Source organism: Hypomesus nipponensis, chromosome 24 (assembly GCF_054491055.1).
Source record: "Hypomesus nipponensis isolate SF chromosome 24, ASM5449105v1, whole genome shotgun sequence".
Taxonomy (NCBI): domain Eukaryota; kingdom Metazoa; phylum Chordata; class Actinopteri; order Osmeriformes; family Osmeridae; genus Hypomesus; species Hypomesus nipponensis.
In genome coordinates this window covers 4,194,443-4,220,448 of record NC_140384.1, presented here as the reverse complement: position 1 = coordinate 4,220,448, position 26,006 = coordinate 4,194,443, and the positions used below count along the sequence as shown (strand labels likewise).

Genomic DNA, 26,006 nt, shown 5'->3' with positions numbered 1-26,006 from the left:
TGGATAGGGAGCAGGGCACAGGTGCACGGTTAAGTGGATAACGATGATAAGCAGGTCAGTGGACCCTTAATTGAAAGCTAGCCGAGCCGTCAACGCTCCCTCACAACGGGGTTAACCCTTTTCGGCCGAGGGTGACGAGCGAGCGTTGACCCACCAACCCTCCAGTTGGTCTTTCGTGTCCCCACAAGGTCAAATCCGATGCTTATAAAGGTTCAGATCTGCTCAAAGATGAACAAGCATACAACAACAAAATAAGCCAAACAGATGCGTTTTCTTCCTTTGTTTTTCTTCCAGCTTCTCTTTGCCCTAAAACAAAAATCCCCAAAAGTATTACATATTACATTCTGACTCCCCCTAAAACTTGATTTCAGACCATTCTGTACTTCTGGAAATGTGTGTCTTGTGTGTGAGGAAGAGGAGGCACAGAGGGGCATTCCTGCAGGGATTAGTTCCCGGCGCGTGGTCGGATTAGCCCAGCCACCTCCTGCTGTCCGGAGCAGATGTGTAGGTATCATTGGGTCCTGTAGGAGGGCCAAGGGGTCAAAGGTCGCACACACGGAAGCCTCACTCCAACCCTGCCCTTGCTAAGCTGGACACCTCTGGGGCAGGCAGACAGACAAACATACAGACAGGCAGGCAGGCAGGCAGGCAGGCAGGCAGGCAGGCAGGCAGGCAGGCAGGCAGGCAGGCAGGCAGGCAGGCAGCCAGATCATGTCATGTCATGTATATATCCATTCAGTGCATCTCCACTCTGAGCCTTAGGAATCTTGGCAGCCTGTTCCAGCTCAGGGCGCAGTCAAACTCTTGTTGAGAAATTGCTTCCATATCCCAGGCCCCCCCCTGCCCCGACTGTGGCCTCCGCGTCATTAACCACCGCCACCCCGTCGCTGTCATAACGTCAAGCACCAACGCGTTGCCAGAACACTGAATGAAGATCACGGAAAGAAACTGGAGCGCGGCTTATGTCCTTTGCGACTGACGAGAAATCGACATGCACAATACTGAGTATGATTTAGAGAGTCTGAATACAAGTGTCCGGACAAGACATACAGTCTGTCTCCAGATGGCTTGGTTGTGTTTGTTATTGTGTTCGGGCAAGGGTGGCGTTGATTCCTGGCACAGAGAAAGAAAGAGAGAGCGAGGGAGAAATAGGTGGAGGGAGAAGTAGAGTGAGAGAGAGAGAGATTGAAATACATTACAGTGAAGCTAGCTTATACCAATAGTTCATATTTTCCAATCAGGCCATCGCACAAGCCAGAGCTCATTTACACTGTATATCCCACTCTAGGCAACGGTGCTATTTGTTTAGAGTGAAACAAAGAGTCAAACTCAGGCCTTCTGGAAAAGTCAGGGTGCCAAATGAGAGAACCGCATGTTTTAATGACGCGAACAAGATGCTGTTGTCAACACCTCCTGTCCCTGAACAAGCTGCTTCACGCGGTGTTTGGTGAGGTGGTTAATTAGACAACTCACTGGGATACGTCCGTGAACATGGGACACAGAGAGACGAGAGTTCTGATCAATAGAGAACTGGAGGCAGACAATGTTCTCCTGCCGTAAAGCTGTTGAACTAGGGGATCTTTTTGTCACATCTAGTCAAATAATTACATGATTTGAGGGTGGGGAAAAAAGGGGTAAATATATTTATTTGTTCTCTGTATGAGATAGGAAATAAGAAACAGACATTAGCAATAATTCAAACTAATGAGTCTAAATATTGCTGTGACTGAGAGACAAAGTCTGCCCAGTAAACAGGACACACATTTGGTTATGCTGCGATGAGTGACAGTAAACTAGAAATCCAGGATGCCGTCTGAACACAGTGCGGTTGTAGATTCGTAGTTTGCAGATATTTACCTCAGACTCAATGCCCCAGTATGGAAGATACATGTGTGTAGTGAGTGGTGTAATGGACGTCTAATAACTCCAGGAGATGATTGGGATCAGATGCCAGGATGTCATATGAGAAGCTCCAGAGAGCAGCACTGCACTAACAGGCAAGGTCCAGGATAAAGGCCTATATTTGCCCTGTGAGAATTTCTCGGGGAGCCACTTGGGTGTCTGAACAAACATAATGATTTTTGCATTTGATAGATGTTTATCTTTGGCTTTGGTTCATATAGAATGGATTATATTGGAAAACCAACGAGAAGAATATGGGTTAGAGACCAACACTCTCTGACCTAGAACATACAAGAAACTCGGTCTTCCTATACCATCTGTTTCTCTTTTTTGCTAATATCAGAGGCCGCTGTGTAAACAGACATACATTACATCAGTTCCAATGTCAAAATACACTGACTGAAACAAATCTTATTTTACAAGCAATGTCACAGAGGCGTTCACAAACCCCTACAGCTTAGCAGCTATAATCAACCTAACCCCTAAAGAAAACTCGAGAACCCTAAAGAAAAAACGGGAGAAACTTTGCGAGGAGCAATTCAGTGACGAATCACTGGAGGCTGTAGACGTAGTATGCAAAAAGAATTACAATAAAAGTTTAAAAAATAATTATAATTTCAAATAGCCACTTGATATCATTTTGCCAGGCATCTCCAGACCAATTTGCAAGTGCATATCCAAGGGGCGTTATTCAACGGGCGCAGACCAAAATGCAACTGGACAGAATTGGATAGATACAACCAATCAGAGCAACAAAACATCCTCTTGGTTGATTACTACAATGCCTCAATGGTCCTCCTTGTACTAAACCCGCCCCATATCAAATAAACAAATGTGATTGGCTCGATCAGATACCAGTTGGATGAAAATCTATTTGAAAGGGAGGGTGGCCAGACCAATCTGCCAGTGCAACTAAAACATGAATCGGCAGATTTGTCTGGTTCCCAGGCTGGGAATCTTCTCGAATGTCTGACGAGATGTTTCCCTCACCTCAGGGTCAATTTCCTGTCCAGACTCGAGGCTTTGAAGATGGAGGAGACGTGGCGTGCTGCTGGGCAGAAGTTCACCTGAGTTGTCAAACACACTGTCCTCCATGGAGTTCTCCGGGCTGACGTCTAGGCCACACACACACACACACACACACAGGCACACACGTACATGGACACACACTCACTTAGTAAAAAAAATACACATTTTCACATGGGATTGTTAACAACATTGGCATATGGTACAAGTATTTAAGTACAAGAGACCATTGATAAATCATATATTCACATACTCACTGGAAACTTGAATATACTATATTTAAGTACTGTTTGTACGTATACTTGAAGTGTATATTTGCTTGGGCTTTAACACTGTTTACACATTAACGCACATCCAATGACCAATTACTAGGAGGGGTGATGACCTTAGATAACCCTGATGACCACTGATAACAGACTGAGCATTCCACAACAAGTCCATACACACACACACACACACACACTGACACAGATACATGGAACACCCCACTCTTATACACAGCCCCACTCTTTACCTTGGGACTCAGGCAACAGCTCCACATCTAGAGAGGTGGTGCTGTGAGTCATGAGCAGGAACACCTGGGCTGAACTGACGGTGAATTCCCACAGAGAGAAGACGCGGCGTGTTCCTGCCCTCTCACACCCGCCTCCAAATCATCCTAACATCATCTGAGGATTCTCATTCTCTCTCTCTCTCTCTCTCTCTCTCTCTCTCTCTCTCTCTCTCTCTCTCTCTCTCTCTCTCTCTCTCTCTCTCTCTCTCTCTCTCTCTCTCTCTCTCTCTCTCTCTCTCTCTCTCTCTCTCTCTCTCTCTCTCTCTCTCTCTCTCTCTCTCTCTCTCTCTCTCTCTCTCTCTCTCTCTCTCTCTCTCTCTCTCTCTCTCTCTCTCTCTCTCTCTCTCTCTCTCTCTCTCTCTCTCCCTGTTCGTTCACCCACCCACCCACCAATCCCTCCATCCTTTCACAGGTCTTTAGCTCTTCCTGTGCTGCAGGTTTGTGCTTCAGATTGCCATCTCTTCATCATCTACCTTCCCAGCTTAAGTCTGTGCATCTTATCTCTCTTATTAGGCCCAATAAAATGTTACCTCTGCTATAAAAGACAAGGGTCAACCGGGGTCAGGGAAGTCAAATGACTCCACACAAACACACCACAGTAAAAAAACAACATTGTGCACCCTTTAAAAACACTTCTCTTTCCAGGTTGTGGGAAGGCAGCAGAACCAAAGCCAGCCTTATATTAACACTATGAAGTGACAAAGCATCAACACTGTTAACAAACTGCACTTACAAAATGTGCATGAATGGAGCTGTGAAATGCATGTCTCTTGGCAACAACCACAGAAATGCAGCTAGATCTGTGCCTCTCTGCTCCTTTGGTGCCTGTCTTACTTACTATGTGCACTATTTTACTTTTATATCTGACACTTTATCAAGTCTCAACTCAATGAGTACATGTACATGGAAGTCAGCAGCAGACAGCCGGGGCTGTATCGGACTGGGCTGTGTCCTTCAGCTCAGCCCTCCTAGCCAAGAGGAAGACGCCCAGTGACTCTGGATTTGTTGGATGGGTGAACGACTGTAAACACTGCCGCACATGTGCAAGCATACACATACACACACACACACACACTCTTATACACGTGCATTTGTATCGTAGGTGGTCTGAGCTCACGGGTACTATTTTAGTCGGGAGATTTGCCAGGTGGGGCACAGTGGTTCAATCTCCCCTCGGTGTGTGTGTTCAAAAAGACACAACAAAACCTACGAAGCAGACCTGTATCGGAACTCTACCCGGAAGAAACAGAGTAGGGCACAGCACATCACCAGTTCAATGATTCCACAGCGAAAGGAGTATCACTGTTTGTCTAGTTACGCAACTAGAAGGAGCTAAAACACGGTTTCACAACTGCACCCCCCCACCCCACCCCTACCCCCACTAGGTTAAGAAGGATAAGAGGGGTGACTCAGCCTGAGTGACATCATCACCGGCTCTCATTGACGCAGGGGGAGACCACCTCACATATGGCCAGGCTCCAGTCCTGGGAGGCGGGCAAGACTTCACGGGGAGGGGGGGTGGGGGGGCAGGACTCTGAACTTGAGTGTTTCCCGGATCTCCGTTCCCTCTGGGAGACAGTTTGAGTTGCCCCCCCCCCCCATCCTTACCTCCCACGCCCCCTCACCCCCCCCCCCCCCCCCACCCCCTTTCCGCTATGCACTTGACTGGGATCCGGAGGCAGATTTATAAATCAGTGAAGTGTTGTGCAGTGAAGGGAGGGACGTGTGCGTGGGAGAGGCCGCGTTCGCCGGCGTCGTCACGCTGAGTCACACCGTGACCCTCATCGGGCCGCACGACCGGGAATGGGCGCTCTGTTAGTGGTCCACCCAATCAGCTACTAGCTAAGAGTTGAAGATATCCTGACACTCATGTCTTACGGTCGAAGACAGCTACGTACCCACTGTTGGAGACACAGTATGGGAACATGGAAGGGGACGTGGCCCCTAAGGGCCCCCAGTCTGTTTTCAGCCTTCGTTTGTGACTTGGGTTCTGATAATAATATACACATTACAAAAAAAGACTTTGACCCAGAGTCGATTTCAAAAGCTTGGGATACTTCAATCGATTAAACCCTGCAAATGGCGTAGCAATGGAATTGCAACAGCCTGTAGGTATTATGATGCAAGCATGCACACAGACTCAAACACACACGACACACAACAGTGAGTGTGTCATATTTAAACATTTGATCCAAAAACATTGCACTTAAACTCATTCACACACACACACACACACACAAGGGATGATTGATGAACACACAGACACACACACGCACCTCTGTGGATGAGGACGGTTGGGGCTTGGGACCAACGGATGCTCTGGGATGATTGTCCTGTCTTTGGAACGTTGTCGCCACACTCTGATTGGCCAGTCACTGTCTCTCCCCTTGGAGAGAGACAGAAGGAGAGAGAGAGCGAGAGGGAAGGAGCAAGAGAGAGGAAAAAGGAGAGAAAAGAAGGAGAGCAAGAAGGAAAGTGAGGGACAGAGAGAAGGAGGAAGAAAGAGAAGGAAAGGGAGAGAGAGAAAAAGAGAGAGTGGTGTTATGTGAGCCATGAGGGCCTTTGTGACAGCCAAACACAAGCCACTGTTCATCAATGAGGCTGACTGAACTTATAGCACTTAGGGGAAGCATAAAAACACACGTTGAAATATATTAACCACCATTTACAAGTGCCATGGGTGTGGCTGGGTTACACTCACTCACGCACGGGCACACACACACACACTGACCAGGAGGCCTGCACACTGCTCTCACACTGGGCACTTTGGTGTTTAAATAATGTAATAGTTTTGAAAGGCTCGATATATCAATAACGTTTTTCATAAAAACTACCATAAAGCCTCTGTGAGTCAGTGTGTGTGTGTGTGCGTGTGCAAGTGGGTGTGTATATGTGCGGGTGAGTGTGTGTGTGTGTTTGCGTGTTACATAAAGCTCTCTGACCGCTCCATCTCCTCCCCCTGGTCCTCCCGACCCAGGCGGCTCTGCTGCTGTAGCCGTCTGAGGGAGTCCTGCAGGCCGCGGATCCGAGCCTTCTTCTCGTGCAGCACCAGGGCAAAACGAGAGTACAGGTCGGTCTCCATAGCGACCTTCTCCTCGACACACTGCTCCAGTCTGGGGGAGAAACAGTACAGAGGGGTCACCTGAGAGGGAGAGAGAGACAGAGACAGAGAGAGAGACAGAGAGAGAGACAGAGAGAGAGAGAGAGAGAGAGAGAGAGAGACAGAGAGAGAGAGAGACAGAGAGAGAGAGACAGAGAGAGAGAGAGACAGAGACAGAGAGACAGAGACAGAGAGAGAGACAGAAACAGAGAGAGAGAGAGCGAGAGACAGAGAGAGAGAGAGAGAGAGAGAGAGAGAGAGAGAGAGAGAGAGAGAGAGAGAGAGAGAGAGAGAGAGAGAGAGAGAGAAAGACAGAGAGAGACAGAGACAGAGAGAGACAGAGAGACAGAGAGACTGAGACAGAGACAGGTCCCTGCCCATGATGAGACAGTGCTGTCTGGCCTCTGTGCTGACCCTTTTCCATCCACCCATGAGCGAATAGACTTCTCCCCACAGAAGTAAATACAAATGAAATGATACAAATTCCTTGTTGTGGCTGAGTCAGAGGACCCTCCCTGCTTTCATACGGGCCCCTGACGATGATGTCATAGCTGGAAGAGTCCAGAAAGGAGTTGTCTGCCCAACGTTGAACAAAGCAGACCTGTTAACAACCTCTAGACCACAACAAACGGGGCTGGCCAAACAACGCACACACTTCCTTACTGTGCGAGGAGATGCTGGTGGCTGTGTCTGAGGGTGTGGTTCCGCTCCAGCAGCTGTCTGTTCTCCAACTGCAGCTGAGAGCAGCGTTTGACACTGTGACCAATCAGATCCCTGGTCATCTCCATGTGATCTAGAGCAGGAAGTAGCTCCACCGAACCCATACTCATCTAGAGAAGGAGAGAGCAAATGGGGAGGGGGGGAGATAGAGGAAGGGAAGAACAGAAGAGGCGATCGTGTAAGTGTATGGGAACAGGCTGGGCTGGGGGAGGGGGAAGGGTCCATGGCTCTGAACTGAAGGGTTTTGGAGAGAGAGTTGGAGGACGAGGGGATAGGCGAGGGCTTATCAGTGGGCTACTATCACCTCGGGAGCTCCTCCAGCATCGAGCGGCCCACTCTCCGCACACTCGGACGGACACCCAGCTCCAGGGGGGCGGCCTCTTCAGCCCGAGAGGGGTTAGGGGTTATCTGTTATCCCGGGAGACCAAACCCCCCTCCCCCGAAAAACACCCACACACACCAGAACTTAAAGAGCCCCCGGGTTAAGAAAGAGAGAAGCTACCCACTCCACTTTGACCATTGACCCGTCCCTCTCATCCCTTCCCACCATTGAAGCGAGAGCACCACAACAGGCAGCGTGTTGTTCGTCTCCGGCCGTGTGCGTCTCTGACTTCGGGACGCACAGCACCGCAAAGGCCGTAGCGCCAAAACATGCAGAAAGTCGCGGACAGAAAGTTAATTAAGCACAGAACTGATTATAGGCCATTCTACAGTCCTGTGGGGGAGGGGGGAGCATTTTACCATGGCAGACAAGTTGAAAAGAAGGAACCATGACACATTTGATGATGTCATCAAATGTTGCCAGGGATGAGCTCATTGGAGAGAGACAGGATGGGAGTTGTTTTATAGCATCTCTGCGCGCGACATGCCTTTAAAGCGAAACGTTGCTTTGAGATGGCGTGGTCATGTCATTGTGAGCTGGTGTCTCTGTGCAGGGAGGACTGAAGGGTTCAGACTGCAGCAGAGAATGTTCCAGAACCTGGAAGTCTGACAGGGTCTGTCTCGCTGCAGGTTCAGTAGCTAAACTACGCAGGCTAGCTGTACCAGCACAAAGATATTTAAATAGACTGTAGGCCTACAGCTGTATGTGGTCTTGCTTTCCAGCTATGTTTAAAACTGTAAAACCATGGAGAACATGGTGAAACAGGATGGTGAAATCGCAGAGCCATTTATACTGGACCTGGACCATGCCTCAACTGAATCCCTGTCAACAACTGTCATCTACAGTATAGAGCTGATGCAGGCTTATTTAATCGCACCCTGGAAAGAGAGAGAGAGAGAGAGAGATAGAGAGAGAGACAAGAGAGCGAGGGAGAAAAATAGAGAGAGCCAGAGATAGAGAGAACATGAGAGGCCCTATCCACAGTGGCCCATCCATGTAGGGAAAACCAGAAGGCTAGGGTGCTAAATCTTCGCCGGGCTGCGTCGGGGTCGTCGACCCACTGTAATAAAAGCCGCCGTCTTCAAACGGCACCGTTACATGCCTGCCATTTTTTGTCCAGGTACGAAGCTGTCCGGGCAGGTCACACAGCTGTTCCATAGCTCCTCTGATCGAGAACAGAATGGACAGCACACGGCTCACCCCTCCACTTCTCTGACATTGCCTGTTTGCATGTCCTCCCCTCTGCTCCGCTCCCCTCTCCGCCCATCCCTCCCTCCCCTCCCCACCCATCCATCCCCTCTGCTCCATCGTCGCTCCATCTCACAGCTCAGGTACTCTATACGGCAAATGCAACAGCATCCTTGCAGTCATCGTCATTCCAGTTCACCGTTTTTCGATGCGCCTTGATCAACAACCCTTGTGGAGACCAACCCAGCCCACACAACCATTCATTCCCTGTGTCTGTCTCTCATCAACAGCCTGCAGCCTGATTCAAGGCAAACGCACTCATTTATGTTTACAGACCATCGATTTGGTGTACACAAAATGCCGCTCAACACATTTTGCTTGATGAACTGCAGGCCAGCGATATTTGTACTGTTCTGCCTCGGGAAACTCTCAAGAAATAGTTCTGTGTTTCAGTCTAATCACAATGTATCCTTGCTAGCTTCTGCGTTTTCAATCTTTAACTGCAGATCAAGATCACCAGGGATATGTTTGTGAGGCCAGAGCCTCAACTCTGGAAACGCAAACAAAGATTGTCAGCAGTTTTGTTTTCTACATTCCACTGAAATGTGTGGTTGAGAGGCAAGATTTCCAAAGTTGTACTGACATTTTGCAACAGTTGATCCCGATAAATACATGTCACCCAGGTCTAAAAAACGTGCAACTTGTAACATTTGAAAAGACGTATGATACAGTATCTGCCAACATACTTTAAATAGAACGATTATGCTCCTTAACGACACCATTGGCACTGTTGCTATGGCGCGTTTTGTAAACCGCTAGAGCATTTCGATGCATTTTTTTTTAAGCGGGGAGAGGTGACGCACAGAGAAACACGCTTGTTCATCAGTGCGCGCCTCTATACCTGCCTGCCAATCCTATGGAGAAGTGTGCATGTGTGCATCTACTTAATACCCTCCGCTTACACGCTGGGTCACATGCCTAGTTCCCCTTTGAACCCTGACCTCCCCCCTCTGCTTCTACCACCAGCGACCCCTCCCTCCCTCCCTCCCCCCCTCCCTCCCTCCCACACTGCACCTGGCCCCACGTGCCAGAGAAGACCTGTCAGCCCCTTGACGCTTCCAGTAGAAAGTGCTGAGGTGATAAATCAGGCGGGTGAGAGGTCCTAATGTAAGGGCAGAGACAGGGACACTGTCACATTGACACCCCTGCTCCCCCTCTGGTATATGCGCTGTGCAATAGGGGCTAGTCCCCATTCCTAGTCATTACCGCGCTCTAATGACAGGTCTCAGGGGGCTCTCTACTGTAAACTACTGTAAATGCCTTTGACCCTGTTGGTTAGGTCTACGGGATGCACCCGACTGGGCCGGAGCAAAGTGCTCTCTCAACAATGGCTGAACGGTAATAACAGATCCGAGTTTTAACGCGGGGGTAATCATAGCATTTGGCAACTCTACAAAGCTTTGCCGTGAAGGAAAGATTTGTGTTTGAATAGACATATACTCCTCTGGGTGACTGAGGCGGTAGAGCTGTTTGAGTGTCGACGTGAGCACGCCTCTCCGAGAGATATCTCCATCTCCTACTGAAGGAGGCACAGATGCGAGCGAGTGCTCAACAGCTAGCAGGCGAACAGAGGAAACAAAAGGCTCGAAATCCATTGTCGGGCCGTAATCAGTGATAAGGGCACCAAACGCGCTTGTTTCCAGAGGTGGAGGGTCCCTGTGGAAAAGGCAGGCGGCGCAGTCGCCGTCACCTTCTCTATTGTCTCCCTCCCACAATCCCTTTGCTTTCTTTTAGCCCTTCTGAGAAGTGGAGATAAAGCGAAAAGGTCAAATTCGCCAGACCGTGCCAGCTGGTCTTGGCATCTAACTGTCCTATGGGCAAGCCACCAGGCGATATGGGAAGTCACACCCTGTGCCACACGGGAGGACACATAATACAACACTGTTGGGACGGATGTCATTCATCTCTCCAACATTCAACAATCCCTCTCCTCTCATGAGCGATAACACCACCAGGAAGCAAACATTTCATTTGGCGCTAACCCTGCGGGTGGATTTGCACAGTAGATGGTCTGGTAGATAATTCAAGCACACGTAATCTGTGAGAAAACTACCGTTGACATGAGATGGCATGTGAAGAGATAAGTTCAAGCACTTGTGTAAGCAACCGCGCGGAGAAATAGGGAGCTGTGGATTTCATAAGTAAATAGCTGTATCTGATACTAATAGTCATGGCCTCAATGGAAGCAAAAGTGATGGGAGTTTTTCCCTGCGTGTGTGTGTGTGTGTGTGTGTGTGTCCAGACAGCCAGTGCCCAATAGTGAAGGTCAGACACTGAGAAAGAGAAGGGCGTAGGGGTGTGTGGGTGTAGGTGTGGAAGAGAAAGAAAAGGAACATTGACCTCAGTGAAAATGTTACCATAACACAATGTCAATAAAGCATTCCTTAATACCTCAACCCTGGTCCTCAGGAACCACTTGTCAGGGGAGTGGTAGGAATCACATGCGGCGGATGTCAAAAAGAAGAACGCTTTAATCAGGCCTCAAAGAGTACAAAAACAAGCATTCCAAACTCTGAAAAATACCACAAAATATCGAACGCTCGAGGTTATCCTCAACTCAAGTGCACATAAACGACATGCTCCGGGATATTCCAAATAATATTCCCGACACGAGGAGTCTGACACCAACACAGCAGTCACTGGAGTTCTGCAAAACAATCCGGCAAAGAGGAGAGGAACAGACAAGGCTTAAATGGAGAAACCAACAGCAACAGGTGTAAATGATCAAAGTAACGAGGTCATGAGCAGCCACAGTGACACACAGGAGGGGGAAGGAGGCTGATGACACCCTGCCCTGCCTGTTCTGGAACAGTGGTTCTCCACCCTGGTGCTCTGGACCCACTGTCCTGCATGTTCCACATGTTCCCCTGCTCCAACACGTCTGATGCTAATGAACGGGTGTTTATAAAGCTCAGCAGAAGTCTGATAACGAACATTCATTTGAACGAGGAGTGCTGGAGCAGGGAAACATCTAGAACGTGCAGGACGGGGGCTCCCCGGGACACGCTGTCCTGTCTTATCTGGAGTCTTGAACATCAACAAAAACGTTGGCCGACCCAGGCACTCTGTGTGTGTTCGTGTGCCTGAGTTTGTGTGTGTGTCGTGTGGTTGCGTCTGCCCGTGGGTAGACGAGAGTGCCTTCGGTATGGGAAGCGTGGGTGCCCGCCGGAGAGAGCTGTGCCCCCCAACTCTCGTGCCCACCACTGCGAGGCGGCGCCTCAGATAAGAAGGAGGAAGGGAGAGGCGTCAGAGGACAGAGAGAGAGAGGGAGATAAGCCGGTCCCTTTCCATAACGGGGGTTGTTCATCAGGAACAAGAATGAGTCACAAGTCCTGTGCCCACAGTGCTAGATACTGTACGTGTCGGATAATCCAGTCCTCGGACGAGACAACACAGCGTACTGCGGAGGTGTGTCGCCTGAAACCTTGTTAGGAAGTTCAACACAGGCACGCGGAGAAGGCAGGATGTTCTGGGCTTCTGTGTTCTCTGGGCTGCGTTTGAATGGGGCTTCTCAGTTTGACCACACAGTTCTTTTCCCATTGACGTGCATTCCGCTGTGGTGTATTCCTCTCTGATTTCATAAATCGGTGGCCAAACACACAGGTTTGTTATGCTAATGTATCGTTGGACAATTTTCTGGCCTGGATGTCTGGTTTGGTTGGTTTACAACTCCTCAAATTGAAGTCACAAAAATGGGAAAACCAAACTGGACACCATCTGTTGTTACGGTTTCAGCTTGTCCAAATCAAATGAGGTCTGGCATGGAATCCAACTATTCAGCATGAAGCCACAACACATCTTGATGAGGGATTCTCGTTTCTCAGAACCCAGAACAATGCCGTGAACGAGACAACCAAGAGCATCACGTCTAGACAGATCCAGCCAGGCCTCTCGGGACTTACGGAGTCACTGTTCTGCCCAGCGTGTTCCTCTCCAGTTTCCTCCAGCACGGTTACCCTCTATCAGTTGGCAGCTCCAACAATACCCTTCCGTATCAGCCTACAGTGCCATCCATACACTTCAAACCCTATAGCCATGACCTGGGCTAACACGTCACGACACCGCATTATCAAGCAGCCGGTTCTTAATCTGGGGTTGGTTTTCATTGGGGGCGTGGACGTCGTCCATCAAACCCTTCCATCTTCCATCCCGATTTCTCACACTTCCCCTCGTCTCCTCTCCCACGGTGGCTCTGACGGCGTTGGCACGACACTGTGCCCAGCGGAGATAGACAGATGAGAGGGCGGCAGCGGGGGTGTCCTGGGGTATCAACAACGATAATGAGGATGGGGTCGAGTCGCCCTGGATGTTGCAGGGCCCAGCGTTCGGCTGGCAAGGCCCCCGAGGGGCGGGAGAGGGTCCCGTGTTATCGGCGCGTGGACAAGCAGGGCTAGCCAATCGGGAGCTAGCACAGAGGCGCAAGAGGAGGAGCTTTTCCTAGAGAGACCTCACTCCTATAGACGGCCAAGTAGCATGCAGAGTAACATGTATTGGCAGCACAAACAATTTTACCTACCAAACGCGATTAGCCTGACACAAATCTCGGGCACTGTTGATTTGAAGCAACATTATCAGACACGTCCGGATAAAGTTCATCTTTGCAGGCAGAGTACCGTTTGTCCGTTCCCTTCGTCAAAGACCTTGGCAGAAAGACACCCTGGCCCTGAACAAAGCAAGCATCTCATTGGACGCGCAGTAAGAATGACTTCATCCGTGAAGCTTCCTCCATCTGAACATCATCCACCTTTCCCCCAGGGATGGGGGGGGGGGGGGCGCCCCGCTCCGGCACCCCTCCATAGCCAAAAGAATGAGCCACACTCATTAAGCTGTGGTCTATGGAAGGGAGACAACCATCCAGGAATGGCTGTAACAGGGAGACTACTTCAACATTGAAGCAATTTAGCTTTTGAGGTTCCAGCCTCCAGTTGGACTGTAAATGGGGAGATTATTGAGATCTGCCATTCTGAGGTTTTTGAACAAGGAATTAAGGCTGGAGATTGATACCGGGAAATATTCTGTCACAAATCGTTTTCTTTCTCCTTCTTTCTCTCAGAGATGACATTAAACTCTCTTTCTCACGGTGTCATTACGCACACACTCACACACACACACACAGACAGTCGGAGGCCTGAGGTTAATTTGGTTGGAGTCCGAGTCCTGCTGGGAAGTCAGGGGTCCCTGGTGAGTCGTAACATTAGAGCTGTTTGACAAACATGAGACAATGCTCAATTCAGCCAGGGTCACCCAGGAGCTGGGGGTCTCAATTAACACCTCTCCCCAGGATCAGGGTGGTCTGCCTGGGATGAAGCTGATGGGAGAGCAGGGTTGTAAAGACTACGGTAACCATAATGGGATCAAATTGAGTTTGCATCCAGTGTATGGCATTAGAGTAGAAAACCAGCACATTGATGCTTAATGACAGGCAGACACACATACACACGTTCTCACACACACACACACATGTTCACACATACACAAATATGCAGGTGACTCAGTGTGTGGGCTTATCATCACTTTACAACACACTTACACACTTACACACACACACTCACAAATAGCTATCTTTTACACCCCCTTTATGGCTATCTGTCATGGCTATCTGGTCTTTGTCAACAAGACCACACTAGCGGTACATGATGTTCAGTAAAACATCTGTTTTACACCAGTAAAATGGGTCCAGCTCAACAGATAGATAGATATATCTCTTTTCATCTAACTCTGTTAAACCTTGAAGTAGAGGCATTTAGGAGCTGTGTGCTTGTGTGAGCCGTAAACAAACTCTTTCCACAGATAATATCCAGGTGTTGCTGCTAGCTCTGGAACCTCAGAGTAAAATGGCTTCTCTGACCCCGGTGCGGGTTTAAGAGGGGTTCCATCCAAAGCTGTGGTACCCAGGTGGGGTCAGGGGCGAACAGGGAAGGCTGTTGTGTCGATGAAGTGACCTCCTACAAAATGCTCTTCTGCCTGACACAAAGCTGCCTCTGACTGGGGGGAGGCACGGGGGCAAACCTGGCAACCCTACAACCAGATGGCAAAGTCTCGCGTTCGCATCATCATCGTGACGATCCTCTAAGTCTAACAGCCATCATCGTTATTCCCATCATCCTCAACGTAATCGTTGTTATCATCCTCATGGCAATCATCACGTCTGTTGTGCTCTCATGGGGCCAAACAAAGAGCCGATTTCAGACACTCGGTGTCATCATGTTCAAGGCTTCTTCGTGTCCTGCTGCAGGGCAGGTGTAGGTGGCAGGTGAGGACTGAGAAGGACCTCTGTGTTCACCCTGTGCTGGAGGCTCAGGTACAGACAGAGCTTGTCTCTGTATACATGTTCTGCCCTGCAGGACATCTGCTGGGGTTGATGGTGAGCTAGTTTGGCCCAACACAGACCTCCTTTCTAAGCGCTCTGTCTGTTGCTGAATGAACAACATACTACAGATCTCATGTGGACTCGTATAGACCTTGTATTATGCCCAAAGCACAGCGAACATATCACTGGAGAAAACACATAACCTACTGGAAAATATTTCCATGAGGAGATCAAATAAAAAGCAAAAAGTGAATCAATGATGTTGAAAAGCCATATATTTTCAAAAACGTGACGAAGAGACAGTTAAAGTCACATTAGGGCAGAGTTTATGTTTGAGTAGGACTTCTTAAACACCTGCTTGGGAGCAGTTTAACGGCAACATTGCGTATTACACGTATGATTACAACTACAGGGGTCATATTCATAAAAGATTAATGTCAGGTTAAGTTCACCACCTGGTTCGATGTCTTTCTTCTGCAGCAGAAGGAAGCCTGTCTCATTTCTCTACCCTGAAATTATCCTGCTGAGAAGCTATGTTACACTTTTCAACTTTGGGGACATGTTCAGAAAAAGACCGACATGTACGGAGGGGAGGGGGGGGGAAGGAGCAAAGAAAAGAAGCAGGTGTTAACCAGAGAGGTTGTTAACGTTTAATGCAAACAGCCAGCTGAGATTACCTACCTACCTACCGCACACACACACACATGCATGAGACCCTGACTGTTATAGTCATGTGATGACAGACAATGTGATTAGTGATATTCAAGAGATATCAAATGTAGGATACAGGAGATGTGAAAAGTTGGATATGGGACATGCAAAGTCAATGTAACAGATGTAACGTTAATAGACTGTAGAATCGTAGAATTATGCTATGTCTTCTAAAGTAATTGTGTTTGTTTGTTGGTGTTTAGTTTATGAGGGTTTGGTTTGAGTGTTTGTACAAGGAAATCCTTCGACATTTTTAAGAAGACAGAGCTGGCAAACAGACAGTGCTCATTTGCTCCTCTGTTGTCGCTACAGAAAAAACACAAACTTAAGCGCGCCTTTTCATCTCTTCTTATGTTTTCTCTGTTTCACATTTACACACGCAGCAGTACGCGACACAAAAGTGTGCTCGTGGCTATTCCTTTGAAAAGACTCTTTTGTCCTGTGTCCTCTTGTCACAGAGGGCAGATCATAAATCAAGTTGTTGTGTCCACGGCTAACGAGAGGCTTGTTTGACCTCAGCCTCCAGCCTCCCCTGTTGTCTACCTGGGAAAGGGCCTCAGGACCCCCAGTAACCTGGACTCTAAGAAGGCTCACCTAACACATACATAGGCATGGTATAGAAAGCACCGGTCTGTCGCACGCGTCGCATGGTTAATCCTTAAACCAAAACCCATTATCGTGACCTAGCTGTTCTGGCACCGTGACTGGTGAACAAATAGCCTGATTTAAGGCCCTTGTTTGGGCTACCACCTTAGCAGCCTAAGGGGAACTGATTGGTTTACGGGTGTAGCTATTGTCCAGACACAATAAAGCTTATCTAGAAACAGCCCCCAATAAAACCTCTCATGGACTTCCTTACTGTGTGCCTGCACGCCGTTATGGACGAATGTCCTTGGGTCGACCTGATGGAAGGTGATGGAAAGACTAGATAGCAGAGTGAGTAGGGATGCCTCGTTTCAAAGGGGACGCAAAGTAGTGCTGTCTGGCGTCGATGCCTCACTGCACATGTAACTGTGACTAACTGTATCAATTTATACTCGCATGCAAGTTGTTCACCTGGACACCCCTGAGGTTCTTCTCGTACGATAGATGACAGCGATCTGCCGAGAGGTGGAACGAATACACCTCTTTTCCGGAAGCTTCCCTGCCTCCTTCGCCCCCGCCTCGTCTTCCTCCTTTTCCTGTCAAGGCCCGATGGAGATCCTCGACGTGCGCGTCTCTCTCCACACCCATGCGCCGCGCCTCCCTCGTCAACTCCTCCTCCGACACTGTAAACAACAATTTGGAGTTTTAAACATCCCTTTACGAACAAACGGCCGAATAAAGCTGCCCCTGACGGAAAGGCCCGAAAGAAAATACACAAACAAACAAAAAAGGCTGGCTGCACGTGTGTGGCAGTTTGAAGCGCGGCCCTCAGGAAGCCGGGCCGAACGGTGTCAGCTGGTCTCCAGCTGCTCACAGTCGGTCCCGGGGCCCAATTAGCCCAGGTTCAAACGCAGAAACGCACACGTACACACACGCGCGCTGCACGCACATACAGTACACGGACAGAGGACACACAAACACATTCACGCGTCTCTGTCGCAGTCCTTTCTCCGCCTGTCATCTCGGCAGATGGATAGGAGCAGAGTGGGGAGCTGGTATGTTCCAGGTGCACTTGGAGAGGAGGACAGTCATAAACCTATGTACACACACACACACGCACACGCAAACATGTACCGGACACACAGAAAAAGATGCACATTGTTATCCATGCACAAATTGTTTACGTTTATTACAATACATTTACATCTGAGCCTTCATTTTTTCCCTGAAGCTGTGGCAAAACACTCAGCAGATGCTCTATGGGCAGACATAAGTCACTCGACACTGAATATGATTCATTTGATTTGAATTGATTTGAATTGCTAAACTTGGATAATTGTATTAAAAACTGAATTTGAATCACCTCATTTGAATTAGGTTCAATATTCAGTAAGGTTGAATATTCAAGTCGAGTGATTCAAATTCAAATATAAATGATTCAAAATCAGTTCCTACTGACACTGATATTTCAGCCCATAGCCTACATTTCTGCTCATGACACTCCTCAAAGCCCTACCAAACATACACCACACAAACACACACACACACACACACAAAGACAACTCTATGTTGTACACCTGTAAGCTGTTACTCTTGAGTGAGGACGAATGATGAAACAAGGTCACGACTGCTCTCCTGGAACAGTCGACCAGTGTTGGGATGCATAGTTAGGCCAGCTGCCTCCTTCAGCACGGTGATGAGAGGGATATCTACTGACAGAACGTTCTGGAAGTTCTCTGTGGAGAGAGCTTCAACTTCACGTAATTACAACTGTCATATAGCCTAGCCAGTATCACACTGTACGTCAATGGCTTGGCATGTTTTTGTGCTTGTTTGAAGCCTTATCAAGTTGTGTTTTTTGGGGGGTTTACATCTTGTGTTTAAATATTTTAAAAATATGATAAAAGTGGTTATTATAATAGTTTCGATCCCTTTCCTTCGTCTGTGCTGTCATACGTTGCATCTGTGAGGGACCACACAGGTGTACAAACGGACATCCAATGATCCCCACCGTTTGTGTGGTCGTACCTTCTCCCATCCAGGCTGAGCTGCAGTCACTGAGGACGACAGTGAACCCGGCGCCCAGGTCAGCGGCCCAGTCCACCCGCAGGAAGTAGGGCTTGTCCGGGTCCGACGACACGCCGATCTGGCGGACCGTAGTGCTCATGGCTGCCCCCCCGCTCGGACCAGGGCCTGACGCTGCAGACCTGCAGGGGTGGACGAGGAAAACACAACACCTTGAACACCCAAGGAGCTTCGGATGAGGGTTATAAACGCCACCGTGATAAATCTCCAGGAAAAGCTCTACCCTTGTTTTGCGTTTTTACCCGCAAAGAAACAGGCCTTTAATTATTAGCAGCCGCTCTATCTATGCGAGGTGGTTTTGTATCTTGTGTTTTATAGTACATGCCAGACCCCAAGAAAATGATCTTAGGGATTGGACAGTGCCTACTGGCCTAAAAGTGTGTGTCTGTGTATTGTGTGTGTGTGTGTGTGTGTGTGTGTGTGTGTGTGTGTGTGTGTGTGTGTGTGTGTGTGTGTGTGTGTGTGTGTGCATGCAAACACATTCTAATCAAACAAATCACAAAAATCATCAGTTTTACAGTCACGGGAAAACACAGCCACACTTTTACTTGATTACGTATGTGTTATGCCAGAAGCTGTAATTACAGCTTTCACGTGAGGTGAGAAGTGAGTCGGACATATTTTCTGCTAAGTACAAGGCAACTTGTGTACAGACTTAGAGAAAAGGGACACTTAATTGGCAGTTGGCCATTTGGAAATGTTTGTAAAAAAAAAAAAAGAAGAAAAGATAATTGGCCCTTTTGGAGTGGAAGCCGTAAGTTGTGACGCCCAAGGAGCAAGTCAAGGTGACTTCAAACCAGGACTAGAACGTTGAGTTCTTTCGCCACACACATGCACATACTGTCTGTCCGCACATAGCACCAGGTAGATTAAAGTTGACCTCAGAAGCCCCACACAGGGTGTGGGGGTGTGGCAGGATGGAGGGGCAGTGAGATTAAGGGAGACAGAGGGAGGGGCTTCAACTTTAACCTCATAAAGGGACCCTGGCTATTCATTAGTTATAGTAACATCTGCTGTTCAGGGGACGATGACCCTACTGTAATGACAGAAGGACACTCCAATTAAATAAACAGAGCTCTCTCTCTCTCTCTCTCTCAGGAATGGAGACCAGTGCACAGAGACAGGCTTCAAAGCCAACTCTGGAATCCTGACCGTGCCCTATCCCCTGACTCGGACCCAATCTCTGGATCCCTAAATCATCACGTCAACTTTCTGCCTTTCACCTCCAACACTTGTCTGCCCCTCTCTCTCTCTCTCTCTCTCTCTCCCTCTCTTTGTTCTTCGATCCTCTGTTAGTACCTCCATTCCCCCTGCTCCTGTAATCACATTTTCTACATTTATAGTCTTTGACTCTAATTGCATTTGACGGTTCTGCTTCCCTTATCAACGGTAGGGTACAGCTGGAGAGGCAGGTTTGCAGCAGGTCCAATCCTCTGTTATAGGGTCATAAGAAAATGTGATTACAGTAATCCTAAGATTAACAGTGAATATTTGCATTCACATCAGTCGAATGCATTTAACCCCCGTGCAATATGTCAGTCAGCGTGGGCTCGAGCAAATCAGCTCGCGGACTCATGATTGACAACCTGTGATTTGGTTGATGGATGTTGCTGAGCAAGCACGTCCAAACCCCTTCATCTTAAGCTTCAAAAAGGCTCTGTGATGCTTTCAATTCAATGTTTTTTTCTTCTTTTATGATGCTATATTACGTTATCACTCACATACATCAAAAAAATATATATGGATCACTCAATAAAATCCATGAATCACTACCAAAGCATAACACAATGCTGACCTGACTGGTCTGCACCATAGTTCATTGTTTGAAGTGAAGTGACCGTTTAAGGGTTGTACGTTAGGTCAGGGTGGGGGCCTGAGGGTGGACACTGCCGTCATACTAATTGGACATCTCACCTGACAACCTTCGTTACATTTGAATAACACTGATGCCCTGCTTTGTTCTGAGGTTAAATGCCAAACTTCTTCCAATATTTGGCCAGGTTTGCGACTAAAGCAGCTGTACCAGAGGGGCCAAGCACTGAAGACATGGGTCACTTGACTTGCTAAGGACAAACCGTCCAGTACAAGCCTTGCAGCGAAGAACATCTGACTGACATGAATAATGGACCACAGGGAAGCGAGGATAAGAGTTCGACACAGTGTGGTTCAGGGCTCAGTCACAACCCCTCAACTGAGCACGGTCAAGTGAGTGGTCAAACTGGTTGACATAAGGGTCCATGACTGAGACATAAAAAGTGCCATGGAAGAGAGGCCTGACCTTCTTTGCCTGTCTCAACACACAATGTCCAGAAAGCACCATTTCCCCCAAACAAGCTGCAAGCCAGAGAAGACAGCTTGAGCGAAGGGCAGCGTTGTACTGGACATGCATCGGTGGAATTTGAGGCTGTCGCACTGTTAATAATCCTGTTCGAAGTCAAACAAATGTTCCCATGTAGCCAAGCAACGAACACAGGACAAGCCTGAAGACTTGTGAAGCTCCTTGTAATCTATATTGAGCCGGCTCACAATACAGCTTTGCATAGAACTCAGCAGTAAGAAATAGTTACGGTTGTGAGAACTGGGGTGAAGCCATACATAACCTCAGCCCCTAATTCAAGGTGCTTGTTAGAGATGAGTGGTTCCCTAATAACACAGATCACTGCCAACACAGCCACGGCTGGCCAACCAGCAGTGTAATTAACTCACATTCCCAACATGCTCTGCACTAACTTGTGATTTGCTCATAGGGGGAAACATCAGAGAAAGCTCTTTTTAGGCCTACTGTATGTGTCACTATGACAACAAAAGGAATTTACCGGGACCTTCTACTGAGGCCTCAGCAACTGTACGGACTAGCAAGAGTGCACGCCAAGCACACTTACCTAAAAATAAGGGTTTGTTTAGGAAAGGTTAAGAACATGGGGCTAACAGAATAATCATGTATTGGTGGGAACTGCCTGATTCCTAATCCAGCCACATCTTGCCTATGGGATTCCACAATCCATTTGGGAGCTAATGTACCAGTGTCTCCATTCCAAGAAATCGTTTTTTTTTTTTTCACTGCTAAATCCCTTCAGCACGTTTGCTGTAAAATACATTGATTTATGTGTGGTTTAAATACCCCATTGCTTGCTTGCTTACTTACATGGCACAAGAGGAGTGTCTGGGACGCAAGGGTTGGGGGGGAAGTGGGGTGGGGTGGATCAGAAAACATGGTTTAAATGTGATCAAGATGCTGTCACTTGTGCGTGGCTGTAGGGAGGAGACCCATTGTGAAAACCTTGTGAGGGAAGTGGACCACAAGCATTTCAGTCTAACGTCAGCAGGGCACAATGCTCCAGAGGCATCATTTACAGTAAACCTCCAATGGCTCCATAACAGATTTTCCTTACCCCAAACTCTTTTTGCCTCTCCAGTTACACTACTATTGAACAATTAAGACAACGCCATAATTTAATGTAAGGCCATAATTTACAGCAATTATTCTCTCAAAGTGCTCGATTCTAGCCTACGCCCACCCTAGTTGTCAAGTTATAACTCTATTACCTAATTTCTGAATTTCATTAGCAAAACATGACGTATAGTGTAGCCTGTTGTATGGAAATACAAACCGAAACATGCAGTTGTATAGCACAGTTGTTATAGCCAACTTCAGTTGTTGAATCCACTTCAAATATAATTATTTCCGCGTTCCTGAGAAGCATGGGTTTAGTTTTGATTTCAATTCATATCATCTAGTCTGACGTCACGAATGCTCTGCTGTTCAGCATCAGAACTGAACTGTACACATTGCACACAAAGAGATGTTCACGTTAAGACGACACAATCTAATAACCCCCCAAATATTTAGTTTAATTTGTGAAGAATTACACACCAAAAAATCATTTTCATCTGGTGAGCAATATTGTTTGTTTTACTTCTTCAAACAAACGCATGTACTGCGCATTATTTGCATGTTGCCTGACAAGCCCAACATATTCAAGTCTTAGCCAATCACAGACTGCCTCCCTTCAGTCGCGCATTACGTAAGTTCCAGGGACGAAAGGGAAGTGTGATGTGGCTTTGAGAAAACCAACAACAATGGTAAGCTGTTGGCATTCAAACGAAATTAACCTGTTAGCTACATAATATCTCTAACCGTGGCAAAGCCCATGTTTCACTACTTCACCGCTATTCACTTCATAATGCGATGCGTCTTATTTGTTTTATGATGACGCTTCGTAGTGATGGTGCCAGCGAAATAGTAGCAATCTAGCGGAAACTAGCAAGTTTTATATTAGCAGCTAGTATAACATTTGAGGATTCCATAGAACGAACACTCTTGTTGTTGTTTGTCACAGTCTTTTACCTCTCACTTAATTGTACAGGGGTGCTTAGCTTACATTTAGACGGCAACATCCATGAAGTTGTACCTTTTAGCTATATCTTACTGTCAACCCATTCTATGATAACAACCTTTGCCTTGTGCTGTGCGCAGCGGTGCCACGTCTACGATGTACAGTGCAAGTACGCCATACTAGGCATAGGGCGAGCCAAGTGAGATTGGTCTGCATTGCATTGGATAGCACAGATGTGTAGGCGTCAGTGAGACACCTACAGCTTCTCAGTGAGAAGCTACAGGGAGACTAGAGCTGGTAGCTAACTATTATAGCTAACTCCAGGTGTGATAGGAGCGTGGCTTGTAGGGGAAGCAGTATATGGATGCAGCTGACTTGTTGGTTGTTTTGAAGCGTATTACACTGGGACATACCTGTAATTATATATTGGTTGCGAATACGTGTGTAATTCTCCTTTTCCACCCCTCTCCGTGCAGTCTGCCATTTTCAACTTCCAGAGTCTGCTGACGGTGATTCTGTTGCTCATCTGTACATGTGCTTACCTGAGAGCCCTAGCCCCAAGTTTGCTGGACAAAAACAAGACGGGGTAGGTACCTCACACAACGCCCCGCCCCCCCCCCCCCCCCCCCCCCCCCCCCAGCAACACCAAGTAGTCCGAAAGAAAGTTTGTGTGTTTCTGAACTAACGAACATGCCAGGAGACCAGCCATTTAAATATTCATCTTCATTACCATCGAGTCATTATATTTTTGGGAGGACAGGACACCATCCACGATTTCCTCTCTAATAAGTCTGGGGCATCAGTGGATATAGGGAGGATTTTCCCCTCAGGGAAATGCATCCTTTTGCTCAAGATTAATTTGTTGTCTCGAGTCAGTGTTTTTGTTCCTGGTCTGTCACAACCCAATTTCTTGCACAAATTTGACAACAAAGGATGTCTCTTGTAATTGTCCCTTAGAGGATAGCTCTGTTAATGTAGACAGCTTTAAGCGAGATCACAGCCTGCAGAAGCTGTACTGCAACATAGTTACAGAACAGTGATATTTCGAATGGAATACGCAAAGCCTCTGGCGAGTTAGGGACTGTGTCTATTTGCATCCCGCGAATGAAAAATAGCGTCCCTACGGACATAAACACAATGGAGTTGCCGGTGTGGACTGACAACTGGGAAAGGAGATATCTTTTATCATCCTCCACGCCTCCAGTCCCTACAAGGGTGCGGATGTGGCCTGCCTGTCTGTTAGCTCGGCACCGCACGGTGGACGATGCCCCTGCTCCGGTCTCTGGCCTGCGTTATCGTCCAGTGGTGACCGAGGGAAGCCTGGCTCCCTCCCACGCCAGCAGCTCATCCTCAGCGCCTGGCCCCTATATTTAACCCTCTAATCCTCCCCCAACACCAGTCAGGCCCACACGAGGAGCCGGATGATAATGACTGCGGTGCTATATCGGGAGCCGAGTATTTTCCGACTGCGTTTTGATCTTTGTCTTCTAAAGAAAAGAGGGTTAGCCTGGCTCGCCATAATGGTTTTGTAGACTTGCTCGCACAAATGTGGCCTCGGAATGGGTTAACGGAGGCTGCAATAATGAGAGGCTGCATCGATGCTTCACATGGTTGAAGCTGTAAGGTATAAATATTTAATCATACCAGTTTTTTGTATTTCCTATTTTCTTTAGGCTCCTGGGGATTTTCTGGAAGTGTGCCAGAATAGGTAAGTTCGTTGGACTGTGAATAACATTGACGTGTATACTAAGCTGTCGAACCCAAATGAAATCCCTCCCTCTCTTTCCTCTGTGCAGGGGAGCGGAAGAGCCCTTGGGTGGCCTGTTGCTGTGTCGTCATGGCGTTCAGCATCTTATTTGTACAGTAGCATAACACATAGCGCAAGGATGTGAAAAGGGAAAAACAAAGAGTGACCACGGACTTTTTAAAAAAATCCAAGAAGCACAACCGAAAATCCAGTTTCAGTCACCTGGATAGTGGGGGGGAAACCCATCACCGCCACAAGTCATGGATGTGGGGAGAGGAGGTGGGAGGGGGTGGTTCTTTGTGTGAGGGTGGGGCCAGGAGGGTCGTCGTTGCCCCACACTGTGAGCGACTTTCACCATGGATTCTGTTGTGTCAGGCCAGTGTTTACACCCGTCATGTTATGTAGGACCAATGTTTCCTCTTCTGAATCAAGAAAACAAACTGTCTCCCTCTCTTTTGGGGGGTGGGGGTGGTCCAAGCAATTCACGCATCTGTTTGTTGTTCTTAAGCCTGTTTTGTAACACTTTTTTTTTTTTTACATCGTCATCAACTAAGTAAGCCCATCCAGTATGGAAGATCTGTAATGTCTTATAATCAGCTATTATCAATTTCACAAGCAGTTTCGTGTCTGGGAATGGAATTTCGTGATCGACGTGATCTCGCCGTCAGCTTGCTGTATCTGTAGTGTGGACAGGACGGTATCTGTTGTGTATTTTAGGATGCTCGTTTGCAGTGATGATATACTTGGATGTCGGTGAGGATTCCGGATCAAACGAGCTGGTTGAAACCAGCCGAGGGGCTTCGTTCATGTCTTAATGTTCACCTCAGAGAGCAGTGGTGGTTTTTACAATGTGTCATTTTGGCGCTATTTATTAAATAACCGTTTTTTGAAATTCTCCGTATGGTGTCCGGTTTATTTGTTTGTGTGTTGTGGAGAGCCCATTATAAACTGGATTGACACGCGTTACTCCTCTATCACTAAAGAAGTTCTACTGAGAGTCGTCCAGCTGAGAATGTTTATTCAAAACATTTACTGTATGTTGTGTTTGAGATGTTCGACCTGACTTTAGTTTTGGATGATTCATGGTCCAAGACGTCTTTGGTTTCCCCCATAAAACCTCAACGGTAAACAGTTTATGCCTTTGTGTGTAAATGGGATATGACTTTACGGACTCTAACTTTGAACATTACTCTAAGTATAGGTGAGTAGGAAGACACGTTTACAACCTAAGACACCGTTTTACCGGCAGTGACTGCTCATGGCATGACCTGTTTTAGTGTGTATCTGTTTTGGCCCACAT

The 26,006-nt window shown here is 47.7% G+C and overlaps 2 protein-coding genes across 9 annotated transcripts in view; one reads left to right on the top strand and one right to left on the bottom strand.

Moving 5' to 3' along the window:
- LOC146232792 (DNA repair protein XRCC4-like) overlaps window positions 1-23,498 on the bottom strand; it is a 29,311-nt gene extending 5,813 nt beyond the window's left edge. Inside the window, exons 1-8 of one of the 8 annotated variants that reach the window (XM_084690327.1) lie at window positions 23,373-23,497; window positions 18,566-18,744; window positions 17,009-17,220; window positions 7,245-7,411; window positions 6,409-6,594; window positions 5,758-5,867; window positions 2,893-3,017; window positions 8-1,113 (exon numbers count right to left, since the gene is read on the bottom strand). In XM_084690327.1, the coding sequence (XP_084546453.1) occupies window positions 961-1,113; window positions 2,893-3,017; window positions 5,758-5,867; window positions 6,409-6,594; window positions 7,245-7,411; window positions 17,009-17,220; window positions 18,566-18,744; window positions 23,373-23,485 (1,245 nt within the window). In that variant the 5' untranslated portion in view covers window positions 23,486-23,497 and the 3' untranslated portion in view covers window positions 8-960. Of the gene's footprint in view, window positions 1-7; window positions 1,114-2,892; window positions 3,018-5,757; window positions 5,868-6,408; window positions 6,595-7,244; window positions 7,412-17,008; window positions 17,221-18,548; window positions 18,745-22,233; window positions 22,435-23,372 lie in introns of those variants that run through there. The other 7 variants (XM_084690332.1, XM_084690325.1, XM_084690329.1 and 4 more) reach the window with 7 other exon arrangements.
- LOC146232791 (protein kish-A) lies at window positions 22,594-25,598 on the top strand. Its single transcript, XM_084690333.1, has 4 exons — window positions 22,594-22,705; window positions 23,436-23,545; window positions 24,633-24,667; window positions 24,756-25,598. The coding sequence occupies exons 1-4, from the start codon at window positions 22,703-22,705 to the stop codon at window positions 24,824-24,826; spliced, it is 219 nt and encodes a 72-aa protein (XP_084546459.1). The 5' UTR covers window positions 22,594-22,702; the 3' UTR covers window positions 24,827-25,598.
- Window positions 25,599-26,006: the final 408 nt, after the last annotated feature.